This window comes from Gymnodraco acuticeps, unplaced genomic scaffold (assembly GCF_902827175.1).
Source record: "Gymnodraco acuticeps unplaced genomic scaffold, fGymAcu1.1, whole genome shotgun sequence".
NCBI classification, from domain to species: domain Eukaryota; kingdom Metazoa; phylum Chordata; class Actinopteri; order Perciformes; family Bathydraconidae; genus Gymnodraco; species Gymnodraco acuticeps.
Genome location: NW_022990631.1, coordinates 85,929 through 106,855, shown reverse-complemented (window position 1 = coordinate 106,855; position 20,927 = coordinate 85,929). Strand labels below are relative to the sequence as shown.

General features: G+C 40.8%; 1 protein-coding gene across 1 annotated transcript in view; it reads left to right on the top strand.

Moving 5' to 3' along the window:
- The window catches only part of gabra4 (gamma-aminobutyric acid type A receptor subunit alpha4), a 32,186-nt gene extending 16,131 nt beyond the window's left edge, over positions 1-16,055 (top strand). Inside the window, exons 9-12 of the mRNA XM_034229198.1 lie at positions 4,088-4,231; positions 4,731-4,883; positions 11,234-11,490; positions 14,471-16,055. Coding sequence (XP_034085089.1) covers positions 4,088-4,231; positions 4,731-4,883; positions 11,234-11,490; positions 14,471-15,004 — 1,088 coding nt within the window. The 3' untranslated portion in view covers positions 15,005-16,055. The remainder of the gene's footprint in view (positions 1-4,087; positions 4,232-4,730; positions 4,884-11,233; positions 11,491-14,470) is intronic.
- The last annotated feature ends 4,872 nt before the right edge of the window (positions 16,056-20,927 follow it).

Genomic DNA, 20,927 nt, shown 5'->3' with positions numbered 1-20,927 from the left:
CGATCAGCTCCCAAAAAAACGTTTCGGGCTCAGCATCAGCTAATGCTGAGCGTAGACACACAACAAGCACCGTTTTACCACTAATAGTGGTAGATTAATCGACCAAAACACAGAGTTTTCTTTGGTTTTCTGTAATGTCTTTTGCCATTTTTTTTTCTTCAGCTCATGAGCTATGTGGTCGATGATTTCGCCACAGGTTTTATTGGAGTGCAAAACCCTGCCCACGTTCAGCCCATTCAGTTTCTGTACATTCAAATCAATTGGCATGTCTGTGAATGGCCGGCTATGTTTGCCAATTTTATATGCCGTTCGAAAAACTCTGATAGTGGTGTCTAATTCAGATTTATGCATAGACTGCACTTGATGTTGAATAGTTTCACGTGAAGCAGATGTAAGGATGTCAGCAGCTTTTACATGGGCTTGTGATTCTTTATGTTCTTTGATTTTTTTTTCTCAGGCTAGCTTGTTGTTTGCCCTTGTCAACACCGAAATGAGACACTGCACACTCACCCCATTCAGTTAACAGTTTCAGTCCTTGTCCAGTGTGTATTCCCAAAGATTTGACATCTCTGCATATCCGACATCCTAGCTTCTTATCTTTAAGAAGGAGCCATGCATTGGTCTTGCAAAAATATTGCACCTGGTCCGTTGTCCAGCAGTCAGGTGCATCGCTTTGCCCGGTGTTGGTGGTGGCAGTTGCGCCAGCAGCAACTAACGTTAGAGGCTCTGGAGGAGGCGGCGGAGCTAGTGCTAATGCTAATGCACTAGAACTTGGAGCAGGAGGATCAACCAAAGAAAGCTCCCCATCAGACACAATTTCCAACACAGGCACAGCATTCTCTGTATTTGAAGTTTCTTCCGGCGACAACCGCTGTCTTTTTGCACTTTTATTAATCCAAGCTAACATTTTAGAAATGCTAATTTGTGACGTGACTTGCTTTCCTTCTCTCGGGGGCGTGCCTGCTCTGTTCTATCACTCTACATAGCCACCCACAGGGTGGGAGTTGCACTGCATAAACACAACACACGTGCATCTAGGTATGTAAATTGTAAAGCATTAAAACATGGTTTTACTAACAGTTTTCAGTATGTTGTTACTTCGGCATTATTATTATTATTATTATTTTGAAACGTGTATTACTATTAAATCACGGTCAAATAGGTTAATTTTGACATAGTCGTTTCCACCACAGTATTTACATGGGGAAGATAAGCCCCGCCCCCTCTCCAGCAAGTTCTGTTTGAATGACAGGAGTAAACAGCTGACAGCCGCTGTGAAACTCCAGCGGTTAGAGCGATGAGAATGTCCGTTCGGCACCTCATGACGCATCTACTGAGTACCGGGCGGCTGTATATATATATATGGATGTATAATAAGAACGGCGGGAGAGTGTTGAGTACTGGCACGGTGCATGAGTACCGGAGTACCGCCAGCATGCCGGTACTGAGCAAGAAGTGCCGGTACTCCATGGGTCAGAACCAGAAGTGCCGGTACTGCGTACCGGTGAGTACCGGCCCAATTCCAGCACTGTACATAATGGAATACACGCTTATCCTAGCACTGTCAAAAGGTAACAGAATACACCAACCAGTGCAGCTTATTAACATGTTGATGAACATCTTGTTTTATTTGTGTAAAGTGTAAAAGAGTGTAGCTGTTTTCACCTGTGTCCAGTCTTTGTGCTTGACTAAGCTAACTGGCTGCTTGCGGCGGCTTTAAAACAGTTTCATGAGTGTTATCGATCTTCAAGGAAGCAAACGTCAAACTTTTTCTTTTAAACCAAAGAAAGCTATCACCTCTTTATAGTCACATCTGATTTGAACAGTTTTAAGCCAATGTTTTATAAAGGTTTTTAGTAGATATGTTTTTATTTGCAAATGCTACATGTATTGCCTTCTTGAGTAAAATGTTAACGTTTATGTTGGTATGGAAATCTGTCACTTATCCAAAGTTTTAAAAAAAACCTGATCACATGACTGTTCTCTGCTTGGCACAAAAGAGACACAAAGCAACTGAATAGTAGTACTAAATAAAAAATCATTTCATTCTTCATCGTGAACAATGAAGCTCTCGCTCAGCACCAGTGTTTATAGTGGGCCTACTGGTCAGCAGAAATGAGTTATCTTAAATAAAGGAGTTTCTCAGCTCCATCTTATCAGAGAAAACCGGCAATTTGAAGATTACATCTGCAGGAGAAAGGAGAGGAAAAGACAACGAGTTTGTCTTTGCATTCTCCCATTCCGCCTGTCAATTACCCAATGTGGTGACATTGGAGAGGACAAATTCCCATTTCTCTGGTATTCTCATCCGTCTCCCCCTCTCCGTCCTCCTCCTTTCACCATCCTGCTCTGCTGCTGTTAGCCTCCAGTCAGAAGGAAGCGACCATGGCGGCCTGAAGCGAAGGAAAGGTCAGAATCCCTTCCTCTGCCTCAGGATAGCACAGACCTATGCAGCTATTTTCCATAGCTGGGGTGTGCGTGCGCCTGCTAATTTTCTTTCTGTCTGCCATGCCTTCCTTTTTCCTCCATCACTCTTTTCTCTTTCCGTCTCATTTTCTGTAACTCCATCTGGACTTGTGTGCAGGCATTGCGTTCCACTCCATGACACAACAGAGTCATTTCATTTTGGCAGCACAGTTGGTATCCTGCCGATGTGAAGTCCCATAGGGAGTGGCAGACGAAGGCAACTGGCATTTTTGTTCTGCATCCACAGGCTTGCCAACCTTGCCAGGATACATCAACACACTGCAAAGTAAAAAGACTTGTTATGAATTTGACTATCCCTAAGACACAGGGGGATTTATCTGAGCGTTGCAACTTTTGATGGGAAAGAGATTTCAGGATGATGGATTAGTAAGTCAAATATGACAGATGAGATCTCCATGAACTTTGACTGCGATCACATTGCATTGGTTTCATTGGAGCTGAAAGAGTTAATTGGATGTTACGTAAATAACAGAAAAAATCATATAGTAAATATCATATCAACTGGAAAAAAACTGCAATGCAATCTTTCTTTTTGTTACACTATATTAAATAAATGTATTTAGTTTTGCTGTGTTTGAACCGAAGGAAAGGGTCAATCGGCCTCAAAGTGCTCAAAAGTGCTTCAAATTAATTAGCCATTGGATATTTTCCAGAGAGACGCTTCCTTTTGCCATGATTACAATTATAAGTAAAACAAAGCATTGTAATCCTTTTGATTATAAAACTTTCACATTTAAGAATAGTCAATTTGATGTATTATTTAACAACATCACCAGATTCTGCAGTTGTTCTGAGCTTTACAGAGTGCTTTAGTGTCTTTTAGAGCTACTTGTTTTGGTTTAATGCCAACAACAATGTTTGATTCACTCTCACGGTTCTCATCCTACTCTATTCCAGCAGTACAGTAGCAGTTTTCAGTAAAAAGGTCTGATAAACCCAAAAAAGTGAGCAACTAGTTTATGAGAATAATCTAGCATGTTTCAACTAAAGAGCCATATAGCATTAACTATAACAAAATGGATGAAAGAATGTGATCTTAAGGTACTTCGGGATTGGCTTTACTTTTCAGACCCTGCGTTTATGTCCTTTTTTATTGTACAGTCTATGTTGAAAACCAATGCCAAATGAACGCTAATGTTTTTCTGTTTGCTATCACCGTTCATATAAAAGTCAGCTGTATCGCATGAGTTTCTCTTAACTCTTGTAACATTGAACCACAGAAATGGACAACATCCACAGACCTAAAATTCCAGGAGATGCCACAATTGCTTCACAATGAATCACTAATGTTTTTCACATGGGACCAGGTTAAACCAATAACTAACAAACCATCTAAATAAAAGTTCCAAACTATTACAACCTTGATCACAAAAAAGGTTCACAGAAGATTTTATCCATGTTGGTCGGTTGGTTTCAAGAAGGCAAACAAATGTATATCGAGAATGTATACACACAGCTAATTTAAAATCATATCATAGTCTTGTTGACAAAGACAGTTTACACCATAAAAGCCCGTTACATACACACATGCTTTTACCCTATACTCCACTGTTCACAATATAGAGTAAGTGACTCACACCTTGGGGTCTTCTGTCCACAGATGCCTATCCTAAAACAGAGATGGTCTATAGATGGACCAAGGGGCCCGAGCATTCAGTGGAGGTCCCTCCCGAGTCCTCCAGCCTCGTCCAGTATGATCTCACCGGCCAGACGGTCTCCAGTGAAACCATTAAATCCATTACAGGTGAGATTTCCTCATGCCCTAACCATTTTGACTGGTCAACTGAAGTGTAGCGAGAAAGAAACTGTAAGAGAAGATATTCGGCTGTCAGTGTGTATTGTCAAACCTGGCAGATTTTCCAGATATACACTGTATTTTCCGCATGAGTGATGGGACAAATACTGTACAAATGTGGCACAGAGGGTGGATAGTGGAAGGATTTTTGCGGCTCTGTCCCTCCATTGGACCGTGATGAGCAGACAGCAGCCTCTTTAAATCAAACCCGACAACATCTTAGTTGAGGCACTGCAGAGTGCCTTTCGGTTCACATAAATCCTACTGTAAGTATCCAACAAAAAGATTTGACCATGTTAGGTGGCATGTTATTAATATGTAGAGGAGCACACAAAAATGATTTAAAATAAAATGCGGCATCTGTCTAAAGCTGCGTTAATGAAATCTGTCGGCCTGCGACTTAAAATTCTTTGTGAATAAAACAAATTCCTTTCTGTTCGTCCTCCAGGTGAATATGTGGTGATGACGGTCTACTTCCACTTGAAACGTAAAATGGGCTACTTCATGATTCAGACGTATATCCCCTGCATAATGACAGTAATCCTCTCCCAAGTGTCCTTCTGGATAAATAAAGAATCGGTCCCGGCACGCACAGTCTTCGGTATGTAAACCTCACACATCCCTCACATCCTCTCGGTTTATTTACTTTGTGTCTGCATTTGTGTGTACCCACTCTGCACAACAAGGTGATGTTCCAGTGTGAGGTGATTATGTGGAATGTATACAGTAGAGAGCTGCTGTTTTTTATTCATCTTCATAGCAAATTCACTGCTATTAGTTTTAAGCCCGGTTTGGAGCTAGAATAAACAGCTGACAGCAATAGGAAAAATCATTTTGTGGCCATCTTCTAAGCAAAGAAGCCTCGAGCAAAGACGAGGGATTTGGGTCTGCAATGGTTTTGGCTCATTGTGGATGGCGCAAAAACTACTCAAGGTGTCATTTGAATACCCTTCTAAATAGGTTGAAATGGGAAAGTTACCCTGAGAGAGTATTACAAATAGTCATTGGTGATTTTGATTCAAGGTTTCTACAAATATTAGTGTGATATTATTACAATATCTGGCATTTTATCATTTTACCAGAGGTTGTTGCATAATCCGCCATTTCTACATCATCAGTTACTCTCAGTTTATGGCCTGTGACCCAGTTTGTGTGTAATGGCTCCCCTGGTGCAACATTAGGGTCTCTGACTGTCAGAACAGACCGATGAGTGTGTGTCGATAGAGACACAGGACGACAGATAGAGCTGCTATAACTTGTTGTTTTATTATTAAGGGGCGTCTCTGTCTGGTCGTTTGTCGACCACGTTCCTCCAGTTATGTTGATGGAAAGTCATTCAATGATAATGGCACTGACACTCGTCCTCTGTTTCCAAAACAGTACTGATGGATTATGTTGGGGAGCATCAATTTCAAGAGGTCATTTTCACTTGAGTATTGAAAGAGAAGGAAAACATCAGAGGGAATGAATGATTCGACTTTTTGACATGTTAAGAAATGAAAGTGGTCTGTTAGTGAAAATACAATCTATTATTATTAATTTATCGTGGTAAAGAAAGTCATTTTAAGTGAAAATGCAACACTTTAAAAATAAGGCTCGCCTTTTAAAGGGATTTAATGATTACAATTATATTTATTACTGTGAAACTTTAATTAATGAATGGAATTATGGTTCAGGGAAAACATTAAAAGGGATAACCAACCCTCTCACAAAAAAATGTGTAATAACTACGTTGGTCCACAACGTAGGACGTAGTATTTCTACAAAAACGCCTCTGAAATTGTAAGATCCCTACGTTTTTTTTCACGTGATCTTCAAATTTCTCCCTGCAAAAAAAAAAAACAGGGCTGACATTCGTTTTATTCTCGGTGGAAAATGCCTATTTTAAGGTTAGTTTGGCCATTAAAGTGCGTTTTGATTTCATTTGATGCGAGAAATATGAGTTGTTATTTCAGATTATGTGTGCAGTGGATGTACATGATCTTTAGTTTGCTAGTTATTGCGAAGATTATTTCAGGAAATTGTGTCCATTCAACGTTTTCATTGTTACCAAGGTGGTTGCTAGGGACGCTGCTATCGATATTATTTATGTTATGTTGTGTAACTGTTTAATGGTGTTATCTTTATTGCTACCCCCCTTCCCCGTCAATTTATAGTGTTGGTCCACAGCGCAAGCGTATTAGTAAAAAATAAACAAAATCCGCATCTAAAGATGGCCTACGTTATTTTCCCCTGTGCAATTCCAGTCTCACATCTCACATCACATCGTCATAAACAAATACCGGAAACAGACCGATTTTTTTTTTTTAAATAATACTTTATTCCGAGTGTGCTTGCTTTTCTTTTTGAAAGTAATCACATAACGGCATTGTAATACACGGTTCGGCTGCATTAAATATTACATATCTGCCGTAGTTCTTTATTTATAGAGCCCTGGTGAGAAGACTTCTAGACAAACATGAGGAACTGCCGCCAACACTGAAAACGTGACGTGGATCATAAATATATCAGCAATTAAACATCTTACATTATTTTCACACAATACGTCTCCTTGCAGTATCAACACTAATTCGGCTGACTTTTATATTTGATCCAATTGGTAGATAGGCTGTATTTACACCATAACGGTGCACAGCTGATATAAAGGGACACCTAGTGGTTAAAGCATGTTATTGAATTTCATTATTACTACACAACTATGGTGTAGTTATGCATTGAATGAAAAACTTGGGTCGCACGTTCCTCAACAGTGCATTAGAAGACATCTATCAATATGTGTGTATACCTCCAGCAATGTTAACTATGTTGAAGCACTTATTTTAACTGATATTATATGTATTATACTCTTATAAGATGTATGTAGATAGTATAAGAAATGTGCAGAATACGACAGTTTAATGGTGGAGGTACACAAATATTGATAGATGTCTTGTAATGCACTGTTGAGGAACCTGCAACCAAAGTTTTTCATCTCCGGCCTTGTCAGGTATTGAACATTCAATAAATAAAGAACACTGAATTATTAAATATAAAACACAGAATTTGTGTGATTATACTAAATGATTTACAAATAAACACCACTGCATATTTACAACTGTTACACATGCTGATGTAACGCAAATGTTTCCAACTTGGGATCAATAAAGTATATCTTATCTTAAGATGATCGATGGCTACTGCCATATTTGCCTCTGAACCTTGACAAGTGCATGTTTCAGGCTTATCAATTAACAACAGGAGGGGTCACAAACATAAGACCAGCTGTTAAATAAAGCTCCTCTGACCTTAGCTGGCATGTGGGTATATATTAATGCTGCACAAGCAATTTTCACCCATTTATTAATTATATGTTTTAAATTTGAGTGTTCCTATCACCTAAACCTCCAGGGATGTACACAGTTTAATACTGGCCACTTCTTATGATGGGAAATACGAAAACGTCTTTTAAAACTACAATTCCCAGTAGAGACATGCCATAGATGTTGCGAAACACAATAGCCAGCATGTGTAGTTCTGGGGACGGGGCGGGGGAGGGGGGGACCCGTACAAATCCAGTTTTGGACAGTCTGCCGTGGTTCCATCCCATTTCAAGTGCTGTTCGACGCTCGGCGCACACTCAAATATCCAATCACAGAGCTTGAGGACTATCACGGGGTTTGTCAAGCGAAGCGGAGAGAATACTTATTTCCGGGTATAATATTTTCTAAAGCAAATGAGCTGCTCCGACCCTCGGTCCTGACGGACTCCAACTTGTGTTTATTAATCAAACAAATAAATAAACACAAGGATAATTATGTGTTATTGTTGAGTAAATGGAGAATTGCACAGGGGAAAATAACGTATCTATGCCACAATTTTAGGATTATTTAAATCTAATATGTATGCGCTGTGGACTAACACTAAATTGACGGGGAAGGGGGTAGCAATAAAGATAACACCATTAAACCGTTACACAACATAACAGAAATAATATCGATAGCAGCGTCCCTAGCAACCACCTTGGTAACAATGAAAACGTTGAATGGACACAATTTCCTGAAGTAATCTTCGTAATAACTAGCAAACTAAAGATCATGTGCATCCACTGCACACATAATCTGAAATATCAACTCATATTTCTCACATCAAATTACATCAAAAGGCATTTTAATGGCCAAACTAACCTTAAAATAGGCATTTTCCACCGAGAATAAAACGAATGTCGGCCATTTTTTCTTTTTCTGCAGGGAGAAATTTGAAGATCACGTGACATAGACGCCACCCATTGAAATGAATGGTGAAAAAAAACGTAGGGATCTTACAATTTCAGAGGCGTTTTTGTAGAAATACTACGTCCTACGTTGTGGACCTACGTAGGTATTACACGTTTTGTTGTGAGACTGGGTTGGGATAACCCATAGCAACTCAATTAACCCTGATTATTAACTTAGAATAAATAAAGCATTCATTTATCAAGCATTCATTATATAAAGGATAACAAAAAGCTAATGGGATATTTCACAATATAACAAATAGCTAAATAATGGTTTCTTGTTCCATGCCTAGTTACCCGCAATGCAACTCAACTGTCGCCAGTTCAGTTGGAGATTTGGGTGCAATATGCTAGTAGCAGTGTTTATTTCTTTAACAGAAACTGTGACTAAATATTTTTGATCAACAACCTTTTATTTTGTGACTAAGACTTCACCATGCCGAAACTATTTAGCTTAACTTTAACCTTCCCAATGTTAGTACAAAATATGCTAAAAACTAAAAAAGGACATTTGACACATGAGTAGTCCGGAATAAATAAAACAGATTAACATTAGCCTCGAGCCGTTAATATAGCTGCGGTACGAGCCATAGACGTCTGATAAGCTCATCAACTAATGCTGACTCAAATGACATCACTTGAGGCAATGTATCAGAATCATAATAACAGGCCTGTTGTCGGCTGGCAGCGGCATTTAGTCTGTGACAGCAAACTGACTCACTAATGGTGACGAAAAAAAACACAGTCTCTAATGGTTCTGCTGCTGGTGACACACACACACACACACCTGTATCCACTCAGCGTGCATTTGACACGCCATGTGTTTCTGTTGATTGTGCAGTATGTGCTCTCAATGACTGTGACCCTCAGTAAAAGTGTATCTCAGTGTCGTGTTGTGTATTAAAGCACTGTGGGATAAATCCTGCTCTCCTGCAGTGACCAATGTATCTGACAGTCCAGCTGCACGACCCCTGGCCCCCCGCCCCAAACTGCCCTGTGCGACACACAGAGGCTTCACGGCAGCACGACTATTGTTGTATCTTTAGATTCTCTGAGGTAGCGGGTTTCTGCTGTTATCCCCTGAGTTTAAATGTGGTGTTTGGGTGAAGTTAGGACCTGGGAGGGAAGAGGAGGGTGGTTGGTTGGTGTTTGGATTTCTCCTCCTCCTCCGCGCAGCCAGGCTCTGTTTTGATGTCCCGCCTCAGTGACTCAACCACAGTGTCCTGCTATGAGCCTGAGGAAGCACTTTGTCAGGGAGTGGAAGGAGGATTAGAGCTAGAGGGGTCAGAGTGAAAAGCACATTTTTAAAGAGCTCATTCAACGTAAGGCATTGTTTTTTTATGACAAGAGATGACTGTATTTAGTCTGGTTGTTGGGGAAATGAAATGCAAGCTGCTACAGATGCAGAGTTCCAGTATATCTATCAACCATCTCAGTTTTTGCTTATGTTGACAGCTTCATATTAGATGGTTAATATCCTCAGTCTGTGGCCTCAAGCCGCAGTTCACCTATCAATGTCATACAGCTGCATTTGATTGACAGGTAATTATATGGCGGTCATGTCCGGGCGCAGGGGATGAATTTATGTTGGGCAAGGACTCTGCGGCACAGATTGTTCTAGGTCTAAGACATTAAGGGGATTTTCTCCAAATCACATTATTGCTATTGGTTAATAACACCAAGGACAAGTGGCGAGCTACAGGCGCATACTGTAACCTTCTGTTATTGTAGGGGCCGCATGGGGCTGTGCATGCTGGCCAGATCAGTGTCTCCTTTTATTTTCAGAGTCTGAGGTTGCTTCTGTTGAGTAGATATACTTTATGCAGCTGTAAGTTCTACTGTCCTATCTTTAGACATACATCGGACCTGAAGTTGCCCAAACATTATGTGGAGGTACAGCTTGTCTACAGGCAGAAATAATCCTGTTGGCTGAGTTAAACAACAGAGGACTGAGATTATAATACTTTGCACAGAAGCCCAGAGAGGCAAGTAAAAACAAATCTGGTGCTCCATTTTCGTGGTCAGATTTAAAATACGCAATAATAGTACTTTATTTCTAGCCAAAAGAAAGACATGACAGCAACATATGTTAAGAGACTTGAGACTCTTGTGGCCAAAATAAGTTTCACAACAAAAGTACTTGCCCAAAACATTTTGTTCTTCAAGGCTTCCGTATCTTAGACCTGTCGTTTTACAAAGCTTATTTAGAGGTGGAGAAAAAAGAGAGAAGGTAGAAACAATAATGTCATGAAGCCATATCAACTTCATAAGGTTAAACTATGTAAATGTTGTGTTTACAGCTTGTTGCTCTGCTCTGTAGTAAACAAAACAAAAACATTGATCCAGGTTTTATATAAAGGTATACACATTTTTGTTTTGTTCATGTCTTCCATCTCAGAGAGCCGAAAATATTTGGTTCATTATCCCCCACATTCAGTTAATGAAATATGCTGATGAAGAGCAACATCATGTACATGGGTTATGGAACACCGTGCAAATGTTTTTTATCACCATTTCTTTAGCATTGACATGAACTAATCTAATTGTGGGCTGTGTGTGATGCATACATATCTAAGGTGCAAACAGCAGTTTCATAGGGCAGATATTTCGTCCTCATTGTAAATCATTTAAAATTACTTAACATCTTGTGTCAGCTTATATGCATGTTTGATACTGTTCTGTTTTTCCTACCATTAAAGGCATCACTACTGTCCTGACCATGACAACACTCAGCATCAGCGCTCGCCACTCCCTTCCCAAGGTCTCATACGCCACCGCCATGGACTGGTTTATCGCAGTCTGCTTCGCCTTTGTCTTCTCCGCCCTCATTGAGTTTGCCGCCGTCAACTACTTCACCAACGCCCAGCTCGAGCGGGCCAAAAAGAAGCCGGCCAAATGTCCTCCAGGCCCCCAAACCACGCCTGTGAAGGTCAAGGACACAGAGGAAGTGCTGCAGGTGATTTTTGTTTCCCTCAAAGTAGCCGTGGCGAATGGTCTGAAAGCACTTAACTTCAAGGATCACTTACACAGCATGTCCCTTATTATGTGCTTACTGTATCTGGCCTTTAGCCTAGACTTTTGAACGGCAAGGAGTGGGCCTGAGGATCGTCAGTTGTGCTCCTGCTCAGGAAGGAAAATAGAGAAAACTGCAGAAAGTTTCAACTTCCATATTATTATTAGAATCGGATTGTTTGTTGAGTTGAATTGAGTTCTTACAAAAGATACTCAAATCCAACACATGTATTATTACTGTTGACATGAGCAATTAAGACATTTCAACTTTTTTTATGTGTTAAATGATAACACTTTCTCTGGGACTCACTGTTCCTGGTAAACACATGAATTCCTCTCACCTGATGACACAGATAATGGCTCTCTCAACCACAGCTTTGACTTGTTAAAACTTATTTTTAAATGTGGTAAATTAGGTGGAGATTAAATGAAACACTTAAAGATTATTGTATCTCATATCACCCTGTCACCTCAAATATCAGTGTGGACTAATTTAGATTTTATCCAGGGTAACATTTTGTGCAAAAAAACTAAACAGCTTCCCTGGTCGACGTTTTCTCAAAGATAGTGTTTTCTGTTGGGCCTTTATTTAAAAAAAAGAAATCAACATGAATCCATTGACATAATATCCTATTTCTGTAACACCAGTTGACACAAAATACATTGACACCATGGCAGCTGACATATGGATGGAAACAGAATTCATGAATATGCCATGAAGCTATTTTAGAGACCCTAGTTGGATACGATGAATGTGTTACAAATCAGTGTTCATGCAAATGCAGCAATGTATTTTTGGTGCTGTGCAAACACCATTTACAGATGGGAGGTAAAAAGGAGGATGAAGTGCACATTTATTAGACTTTTAAAAAACTAAGATTCAATATAAACTGTTAACTGATCATCGAAGCTGACACAACGCATCAATGCACATGTCAGTTTTACATTAACTACTTTAAGTTGCCCCCTCCAGTCCAAATCCCAGTGTGGCGTAATCATGCCTGAATGCAGTACAGTGACAACGGCACTTCAGTGGATTAGTAGGTTGCCAAGGCAACACAGCCCGGGTACATCTGTATAGGTTTCAGAAAGGCTCTGGCACTGGGGGGAAGAATTAATACTCTTTTTCCTAAAGAGAAGGTCCTGTCGGCGCTCACTAAAGGGCTTGACGTTAGGGGCAGAGTGTGTCCATGGTTCCAGTTCTTTGACGTACAGTGATAGAAATCAAACCCTGATATCACACATACACGGGGCACAATTACACTGGATGCTTGCGGTTTCAGGGGGGGTGGATTACTCCTCCAAATGCCTTAGAATCAGCATTACACTCTCCCTGTTAGAAAACATCAACTCTCAAAGGATAAGCTCCTTTGACGCTACACTGCATTACCGTGCCGATGAAGTGCCTACTTTCTGTCTTAAGCTTGTGTGAAATTAGTGAAATCCTCGGTAAGTGACATCTGTAATGCACAAACTCTATCGTCTGCTTCCAGATGAAGGCCATATGTTTCAGGAGGACTGAAATCAGATCAATATGACAAAGTTAACGTTGGCGCGCTTTTACAGAGAGGGAAAAAAAAGCTAGTGAGCTTTACCTTGCCCACAGAGCGCCTTCAAACGGGGCAGACGGCAGGAATGTGATTATTCACACTTCAAATCCTCAGTTTTTTCTTTCATCCACGATTAAAAAGAACAACTTCTTATTTCATGACTCAATTTGATCACGTCGAAATATCTTTGAAGATATACAAGCAGTCAGGTTAGGGCTCATTATGAAACACATGGATTATAAAGCAAGAAAATGACTGACTAATACTGGATTTTAGAGACTGATAACAACAGCGTACATTTTCCAAATCTGATTGAGCTGATATTTCCATCCGTTTTATACGTTAAAAATAATGTGTGTATATTCCCTGTGATCCTTTTCAAAATGTAATGATCACTTCCTTGGCCAATACTAAACCCTTCCACTAAGTTTAATAAAAATCAGGCCTGTAGTTCTTCTTTAATTCTGCTCACCAAAAAACAATCCAACAAACAAATCAGAAATAGGAAATACAACCTCCTTCATTGACACAATTTATGAAGAAAAAATTTAAAGAGTTCAAAGAGTTTTGAACAAGATATAAACTGAGTGGGACAATTGACAGCTGAAAAGTATAAATACCAAAGCTCTTTGGTGGACATACCATGAAGGACACAGTACATGACCTCACTCTTACTCATAGCATTTATGTAATTCAACTGACTGTCCTCCTAGGCCTACACCCTTGGCTACTGTTATGTCTGCCTTTTTTTCAGGACAGCATAGTTAACAGTAACGGTGGCGTGTTTACTACTAAAAATTCATAACAATCTTTGAAACAAGGGGTACTTGATGGCAAACAAACAGCAAAAGACAGCTGTAACAGAACATTAGCTTAAACTTTATATTTAAACTGTAAAACCAGAAGGTTTAGTCAGCTTATGGCGCATTTCCACTGCAGCGGGTAGCTCGCTTTAAGCGTGCCGAGCCGTGCGGTGCCCGATTTTGGTTGTACTTGTTTAACTTTTGTCAAGTTTCTGAACAGATATGATTATGAAGAGCTGTGAGCTCTGAGTGCTAAGAGCTAACGGCTGAGTTGTTTTTTTGGGGCGCTCATTGAAGATGACGTCACGGCTCCGCCTACACTGCGTTACTATAGTAACTACCCCAGTTCCTAAACTGTAATGGAAGCGCAGCATTAAAGTGAGCCGGGCCTAATAAGGCCTAACCAAACCGAGCGAGGCCGAGCGAGGCCTGCAGTGGAAACGCGCCATTACATGCTTACCCTTGGCCTTGGGAGGCACGCTGGGTAAGCATGTAGTAAGCTAGTTAGCCGCACAGGCTAACATTTGCAGCTCATATAATTATTGTTTTTTCTTTCTTTAAAAAAAATCAGAATCCTGATAGCAACGGTAACCTAAGAAAGCGGATGAACTATATGTCCTACCAAGAGGCCAGCAGTCACCAGAGAGCCCAGTCCACCATCAACGTTTCTGGAGTGGGGAGAGCTAGGCCGCTACGACATTTAGCCAGCGGGGCTAACGGCAGCTCCTCCGCGCTCTCTCGCACCAGCCCCAAATCTGAGAGCCTGCTCAGTGTGGCCTCCTCCTCCGCCCAGCTGGTAAAGGGCACGCCACAGGCTGCAGCCTCAACACCAGACGTGATGGCGGGAACGCCGTGCAAACAGAACGCCAACTCATCGTCTCTGCAGCAGCTGCTGGGGCCCAAGCTGGAGCACTTCCAGATGATGGGGAACAAACCGGAGATAAAGCAGACGCCGTGCTCCCAGCCCACCACTGCTGGTATGGGAGGAACCAGCAAAATTGACAAGTATGCACGGATCCTGTTCCCAGTGTCCTTCGGGGCTTTTAACATGGTTTACTGGGTGGTTTACTTATCAAAGGACACAGCGGTGGCGAAAGGTGGCTAGACTTTGTTCTGGCAACCACAGTGAATACTTTTCTTTCAACAGATGGGAAGCAAATACGGATTATGGGAGTTGCAAACAATACGAGGAAACTATTGTTCCTTCCAAACAGATAAACAAATTGTGCTTGTCGAGCACTTCCATTTCCTGGAGAACACTTTTTTCTTTTCTTCCTAAGGTCCTCAAACAGCAAGCATGGGAACCAATCAACCAAATTAGAAATATTTGAGTCAAAATAAGAAAGAACACCTGCTAAGTGGAATATGCGACCTTCTTCTTTATGTCATGCTACGTCTGACTGAAAAGGCCCGGGTCGGCTCTGACTGCCTCATGATCTTTTCTGGCCTGCAGTCCGGAAAAAGAATCCGATGTTTTCATTTTCCTATTTTTGTACTGTGCACCTGGCCAGATGATAGGACGCTGTGACGCTGACTGAAATGAACTGCGTAGGCGCTATATGAATATATGAATTTAGTTGGATAAACAGATTTATATTGAATGATTACAGTGTACTTCCAGTTGAATATTAAGACTTTTTGCAATGGTGCCAGGAGGCTAGATGATGCAATGTTAAATGATTTGACAGAGCAAGGGGAATCTGGCAGTGGATTTTCTTGGATTTTTAATTAAGAGCGAATACAGGCATAAAACCGTCTGGATGAAAAACAAAAGATAGTTTTGATCAGAATCAAACTGGGCTGATGGGAGCTTTGAAAGCCTCTCTTGTACATGACCTACTCGCAAAGCATTTTATACGAGATGGATTAACTAATCTGGAAATATTGAAATAGCGAAAAGATGAAATTTGAGGATCAGTCTGAGTAGAAAGTAGTAAAGACAAGTTATTATTTTATGTAACAGTAGGATTTAAGCTTCTTTACTGCCACAATCGGTTGCCAAATAGTAGACAAAGATTACAAATACAGTCCTAGCATGAGCACGCCGGGAGAAGAGCAAAGCTATTTGTCTGCAGATCACTGCTGCTATAAAATAGTTGGGTGTTTATTCAGGGACATTTTGGCATGTACAATAAAGGAATGTGACTGTTAAACAACTGCTCAGGAGCTGACTTCTACCACCACCTTCTTCAATTGTGTCTATCAATCAATCAATCAATGTTTATTTATATAGCCCAATATCACAAATGTTACATTTGTCTCAGTGGACTTTACAGTTTGTACAAAATATCAGTATGACAATACGACACCCTCTGTCCTTAGACCCTCACATCGTACAAGGAAAAACTTCTGAAGAAAACCCACAGTTTAAAGGGAAAAATGGGAGAAACCTCAGGGAGAGCAACAGAGGAGGGATCCCTCTCCCAGGACGGACAGACGTGCAATAGATGCCGTGTGTAAATTGAAAAGATAATACATTTGCAACATAGGTAGTCCAAATGTTTGGAAATGCATGTGTGTATAATAGGAAGATGAATCCACGAGGATATCCATCCAGGACCTATGATCCAGGACCACAGCCACGACTCAAGATCCAGGACAGAGGAGCGCAGGATCATCCATGACTCCGGATCCCGGCGTATACAGACACCAAAAAGAAAGACATTTGGGGAAGCTGGGTTAATCGGAACATGAGAGTACACAGGTATAGACAGAGAGAAGGAAGAAGTAAGATGTCCCCCGACAAACTAAGCCTATATTAGCAAAACTAGGGGCTGAATCTAATCAGCCCTAACTATAAGCTTTATCAAAAAGGAAGGTCTTAAGCGCACTCTTAAAAACGGATAGGGTGTCTGCCGCCCGAACACAAACTGGAAGCTGATTCCACAAATGTGGAGCTTGATAAGAAAAGGCTCTGGCTCCCATTGTACTTTTAGAGACTCTAGGAACAACCAACAACCCTGCATTATTGGAACGCAATGCCCTAGTAGGACAGTAGGGTATAATGAGTTATTTAAGGTAAGATGGCGCCTGCCCATTAAGGGCTTTGTAGGCGAGAAGAAGAATTTTAAATTATATCCTGTGTTCTATAGGGAGCCAGTGTAAGGCAGCCAGAACAGGAGTAATGTGGTCGCTTTTCCTAACTCTGGTTAGTACACGAGCTGCAGCATTTTGAATCAGCTGAAGCGACTTGACTGACTTCTTGGTACACCCTGATAATAAAGAGTTACAATAATCCAGCCTTGAAGTAACAAATGCATGGACTAGTTTCTCTGCATCGTTTTGAGGCAAGATATGCCTGATTTTTGCAATGTTACGTAGATGGAAGTAGGCGGTCCTTGAAATTGATTTTATGTGGGCGTTAAAGGATAAATCCTGATCAAATATAACACCAAGATTCCCTACAGTCTCACTGGAGGCCAAATTAATGCCATCCATAGTTAGTTTATCCTTAGATAATTTGTTTCGTAGATTCTTCGGGCCAAGTACAATAACTTCAGTTTTGGTCGTGTTTAACATCAAAAAGTTTAAGGTCATCCACGTTTTTAAGTCCTTAAGGCAGTCTTGAATTTTATTTAGATGATTAATTTCATCAGGCTTGATTGATAAATATAGTTGAGTATCATCCGCATAACAATGAAAATGTACAGAATGATTCCTTATAATATTGCCTAACGGAAGCATATATAATGTGAACAAAATAGGTCCGAGCACTGAGCCCTGTGGCACTCCATGGCTAACTTTGGTTTGCGTGGAAGATTCATCATTGACACGTACAAACTGAGAGCGTTCAGATAGATAGGACCTAAACCAGTCTAAAGCAGTTCCCTGTATGCCAACTAAGTGCTCTAGTCTTTGCAATAGGATATCATGGTCGATAGTATCAAATGCAGCACTGAGATCGAGCAAAACAAGAATAGAGACACGTCCCTTGTCAGAGGCTATTAGAATGTCATTTGTGACTTTAACCAGAGCTGTCTCTGTGCTATGATGTGTTCTAAAGCCAGACTGAAAATCTTCAAATAAATCATTGTTTTTTAAGTAATCACACAGCTGTTTTGCGACCGCTTTCTCAAGAATTTTTGAGAGGAACGGAAGATTGGAAATAGGTCTATAATTGGCTAAAACCTCTGGATCGAGGTTGTGCTTTTTAAGAAGCGGTTTTATCACTGCTACTTTGAATGATTGTGGAACATAGCCTGATAATAAAGACATATTCATAATATTTAATAAATAAGTGCTAATTAATGGAAAAACTTCCTTCAACAGCTTAGTTGGAATTGGGTCTAACATGCACATTGATGGTTTAGAAGAGAGAATCATTGAATTTAATTGTTCAAGGTTTATGGCTGAAAAGCATTCTAGTTTACTATCTAGTGTAATATTAGAACTTACGTTTCCGGGAGCTGTTGATAACACTATACTGGTCAAAGGCAAGAGGTCATTAATTTTGTTTCTAAGAGTAACAATTTTATCGTTAAAAAAGCACATAAAATCATTACTACTGAGTGCTATGGGAATAGAAGGCTCAATCGAGCTGTGGCTTTCTGTCAGCCTGGCTACAGTGCTGAAAAGAAATCTTGCATTATTCTTATTCTCATCTATTAATGAAGAGTAGTAGGCTGCTCTCGCTTTACGCAGTGCTTTCTTATATTCATTGAGAGTAATATGCCAAATTAAACGAGATTCTTCAAGTTTAGTGGAACGCCATATCCTTTCAAGTTGTCTCGACTTTTGCTTTATTTTGCGGGTTTCGGCATTATGCCATGGAGCTAATCTATGTTGTTTTATTTTCTTCTTTTTCAAAGGAGCAACAGAGTCTAATTTTATTCGCAGCGCATCTGTAGCACTATCAACAACATGATCAATTTGGGGTGGTGTACATTTTGTATAAGTTTCCTCCCTTACATGCAGACATGCTATCGAGTTAAGTATTGGTGGAATCTCTTCCTTAAATTTGGCTATAGCACTAACAGATAGGTTTCTGCTGCAGGAGCTTTTGACTAATGCTTTGTAGTCTCGTAACAGTACTTCAAAAGTTACTAAGAAATGGTCGGATAAAGCAGGATTATGCGGTTCGACTAATAGTTGCTCAATTTCAATACCATAAGTCAGAACAAGGTCGAGAGTGTGATTATAGCAGTGGGTTGGTTTATTTACACTCTGACAAAAACCAACAGAATCTAATATAGAGTTAAATGCAACAGTAAGGCTATTTTTATCATCGTCAACATGAATATTAAAGTCACCTACGATAATTACTTTATCTGTTTTAAGAACCAAAGTTGATAAAAACTCAGAGAATTCAGATAAGAATTCTGAATAAGGACCTGGTGCACGGTACACTGTAACAAATAAGATTGGCTGCAAAGTTTTCCAGGTCGGATGCGTAAGACTAAAAACAAGACTTTCAAAGGAGGTATAATTTAATTTGGGTTTAGTATTGATAAGTAAACTTGAGTCAAAGATTGCTGCAACTCCACCTCCTCGGCCCGTGCCTCGGGCAATATGAGTATTGATATGGCTGGGTGGAGTGGCCTCATTTATGCTGACATATTCTTCATGTCTCAACCAAGTTTCAGTGAGACAGCATATATCAATATTATAATCTGATATTAAATCATTTACCAATATTGCTTTAGATGCTAGAGATCTTATGTTTAAGAGACCACATTTAATATTCCTGTTTTGTTGCACTGTAGTAGTTGTTACATTTACTTTTATTAGGTTATTATGTAGGACACCTCTATTAGGTTTTACCTTAACTTGTCCCTGGGCAGACACACACACCGCTAATATTGGGTATTTTATTGGGTTCGGGATTTCTATGGATGACTGCCTAGGAGAGAGCGCAGAGAAGCGTGTAAGACTGCGACTCCGCCTCCGCCTCCTCCCGAAATGAGATTTGCACCTTCCAAAGTAGGATGAATGCCGTCTCTCTTAATCAGACCAGGTTTTCCCCAGAAGGCTGTCCAATTATTTACGAAGCCCACATTGTTTGCTGGGCACCACCAAGACAACCAGCGCTGAAATGATGACATGCGGCTATACATGTCATCATTGATCAGATTGGGGAGGGGACCAGAGAAGATTACGGTGTCCGACATTGTTTTAGCATAACTACACACCGACTCCACATTAAGTTTGGTGCATTCTGATTGGCGTAAACGAACATCATTACCACCGACGTGAATAACAATCCTACTGTATTTACGTTTATTTTTAGCCAGCAGTTTAAGATGCGCCTCAACGTCGCCCGCTCTGGCCCCCGGAATGCATGTGACTGTGGAGGCTTCGGTCTCTAAATTCACGTGTCTCATAATAGAGCTACCAATAACCAGAGTTGGCTTCTCAGCGGGTGTCTCGCTGAGTGGGGAATATCTGTTAGATACGTGAACGGGTTGGTGGGGACCTGCGGGTTTCGCGTTATGCCCCTTCTGAACAGTCACCCAGTCTCCCTGCTGCTCGGGAGTTGCCGGGGGACGGCTAATAGGAGCTACCTTTTGCCGGTCCGCACCGGCTAACATGGGCTTTACTGTAGCTGAGTTACTTTCTAAGATGCGGAGCCGGGCTTCTATGGCTATGATTCCCGCCTCCAACCTAACAACTATACTACATTTAACACATGTATCGGTACCAGTAAAGGAGGCAGGGAAGTAACCAAACATGAGACAGTTAGAGCAGGAAATAGCACCCGAGGGTGGGGAAAGACCCATGGCTAGCTATCAAGCTAAAGTAGCTACCGTTAGCAAACCCGAAAAGAGTGTAGGCAACTGTGGAGTTACAGTCGCTAAGAGAAGGAGAGTTGTGAGTGCTTAAGCTGTAGTAACGTGTGATTACAACGTCAGGCAGTTGCCGTGATCAAGAGTTTTAAAACGATCGATTAAGTTAAGATAATAAGCTATCAGCAACAGAACAGGCACACGGGATACCCGGAGATGACAACAACCGGAAGTTACAACATGCTTACCGCAATAGTGGTCCGTGATAGCAGTGGATCATAACCAGGCTGAGTGTCCTTGAACGCA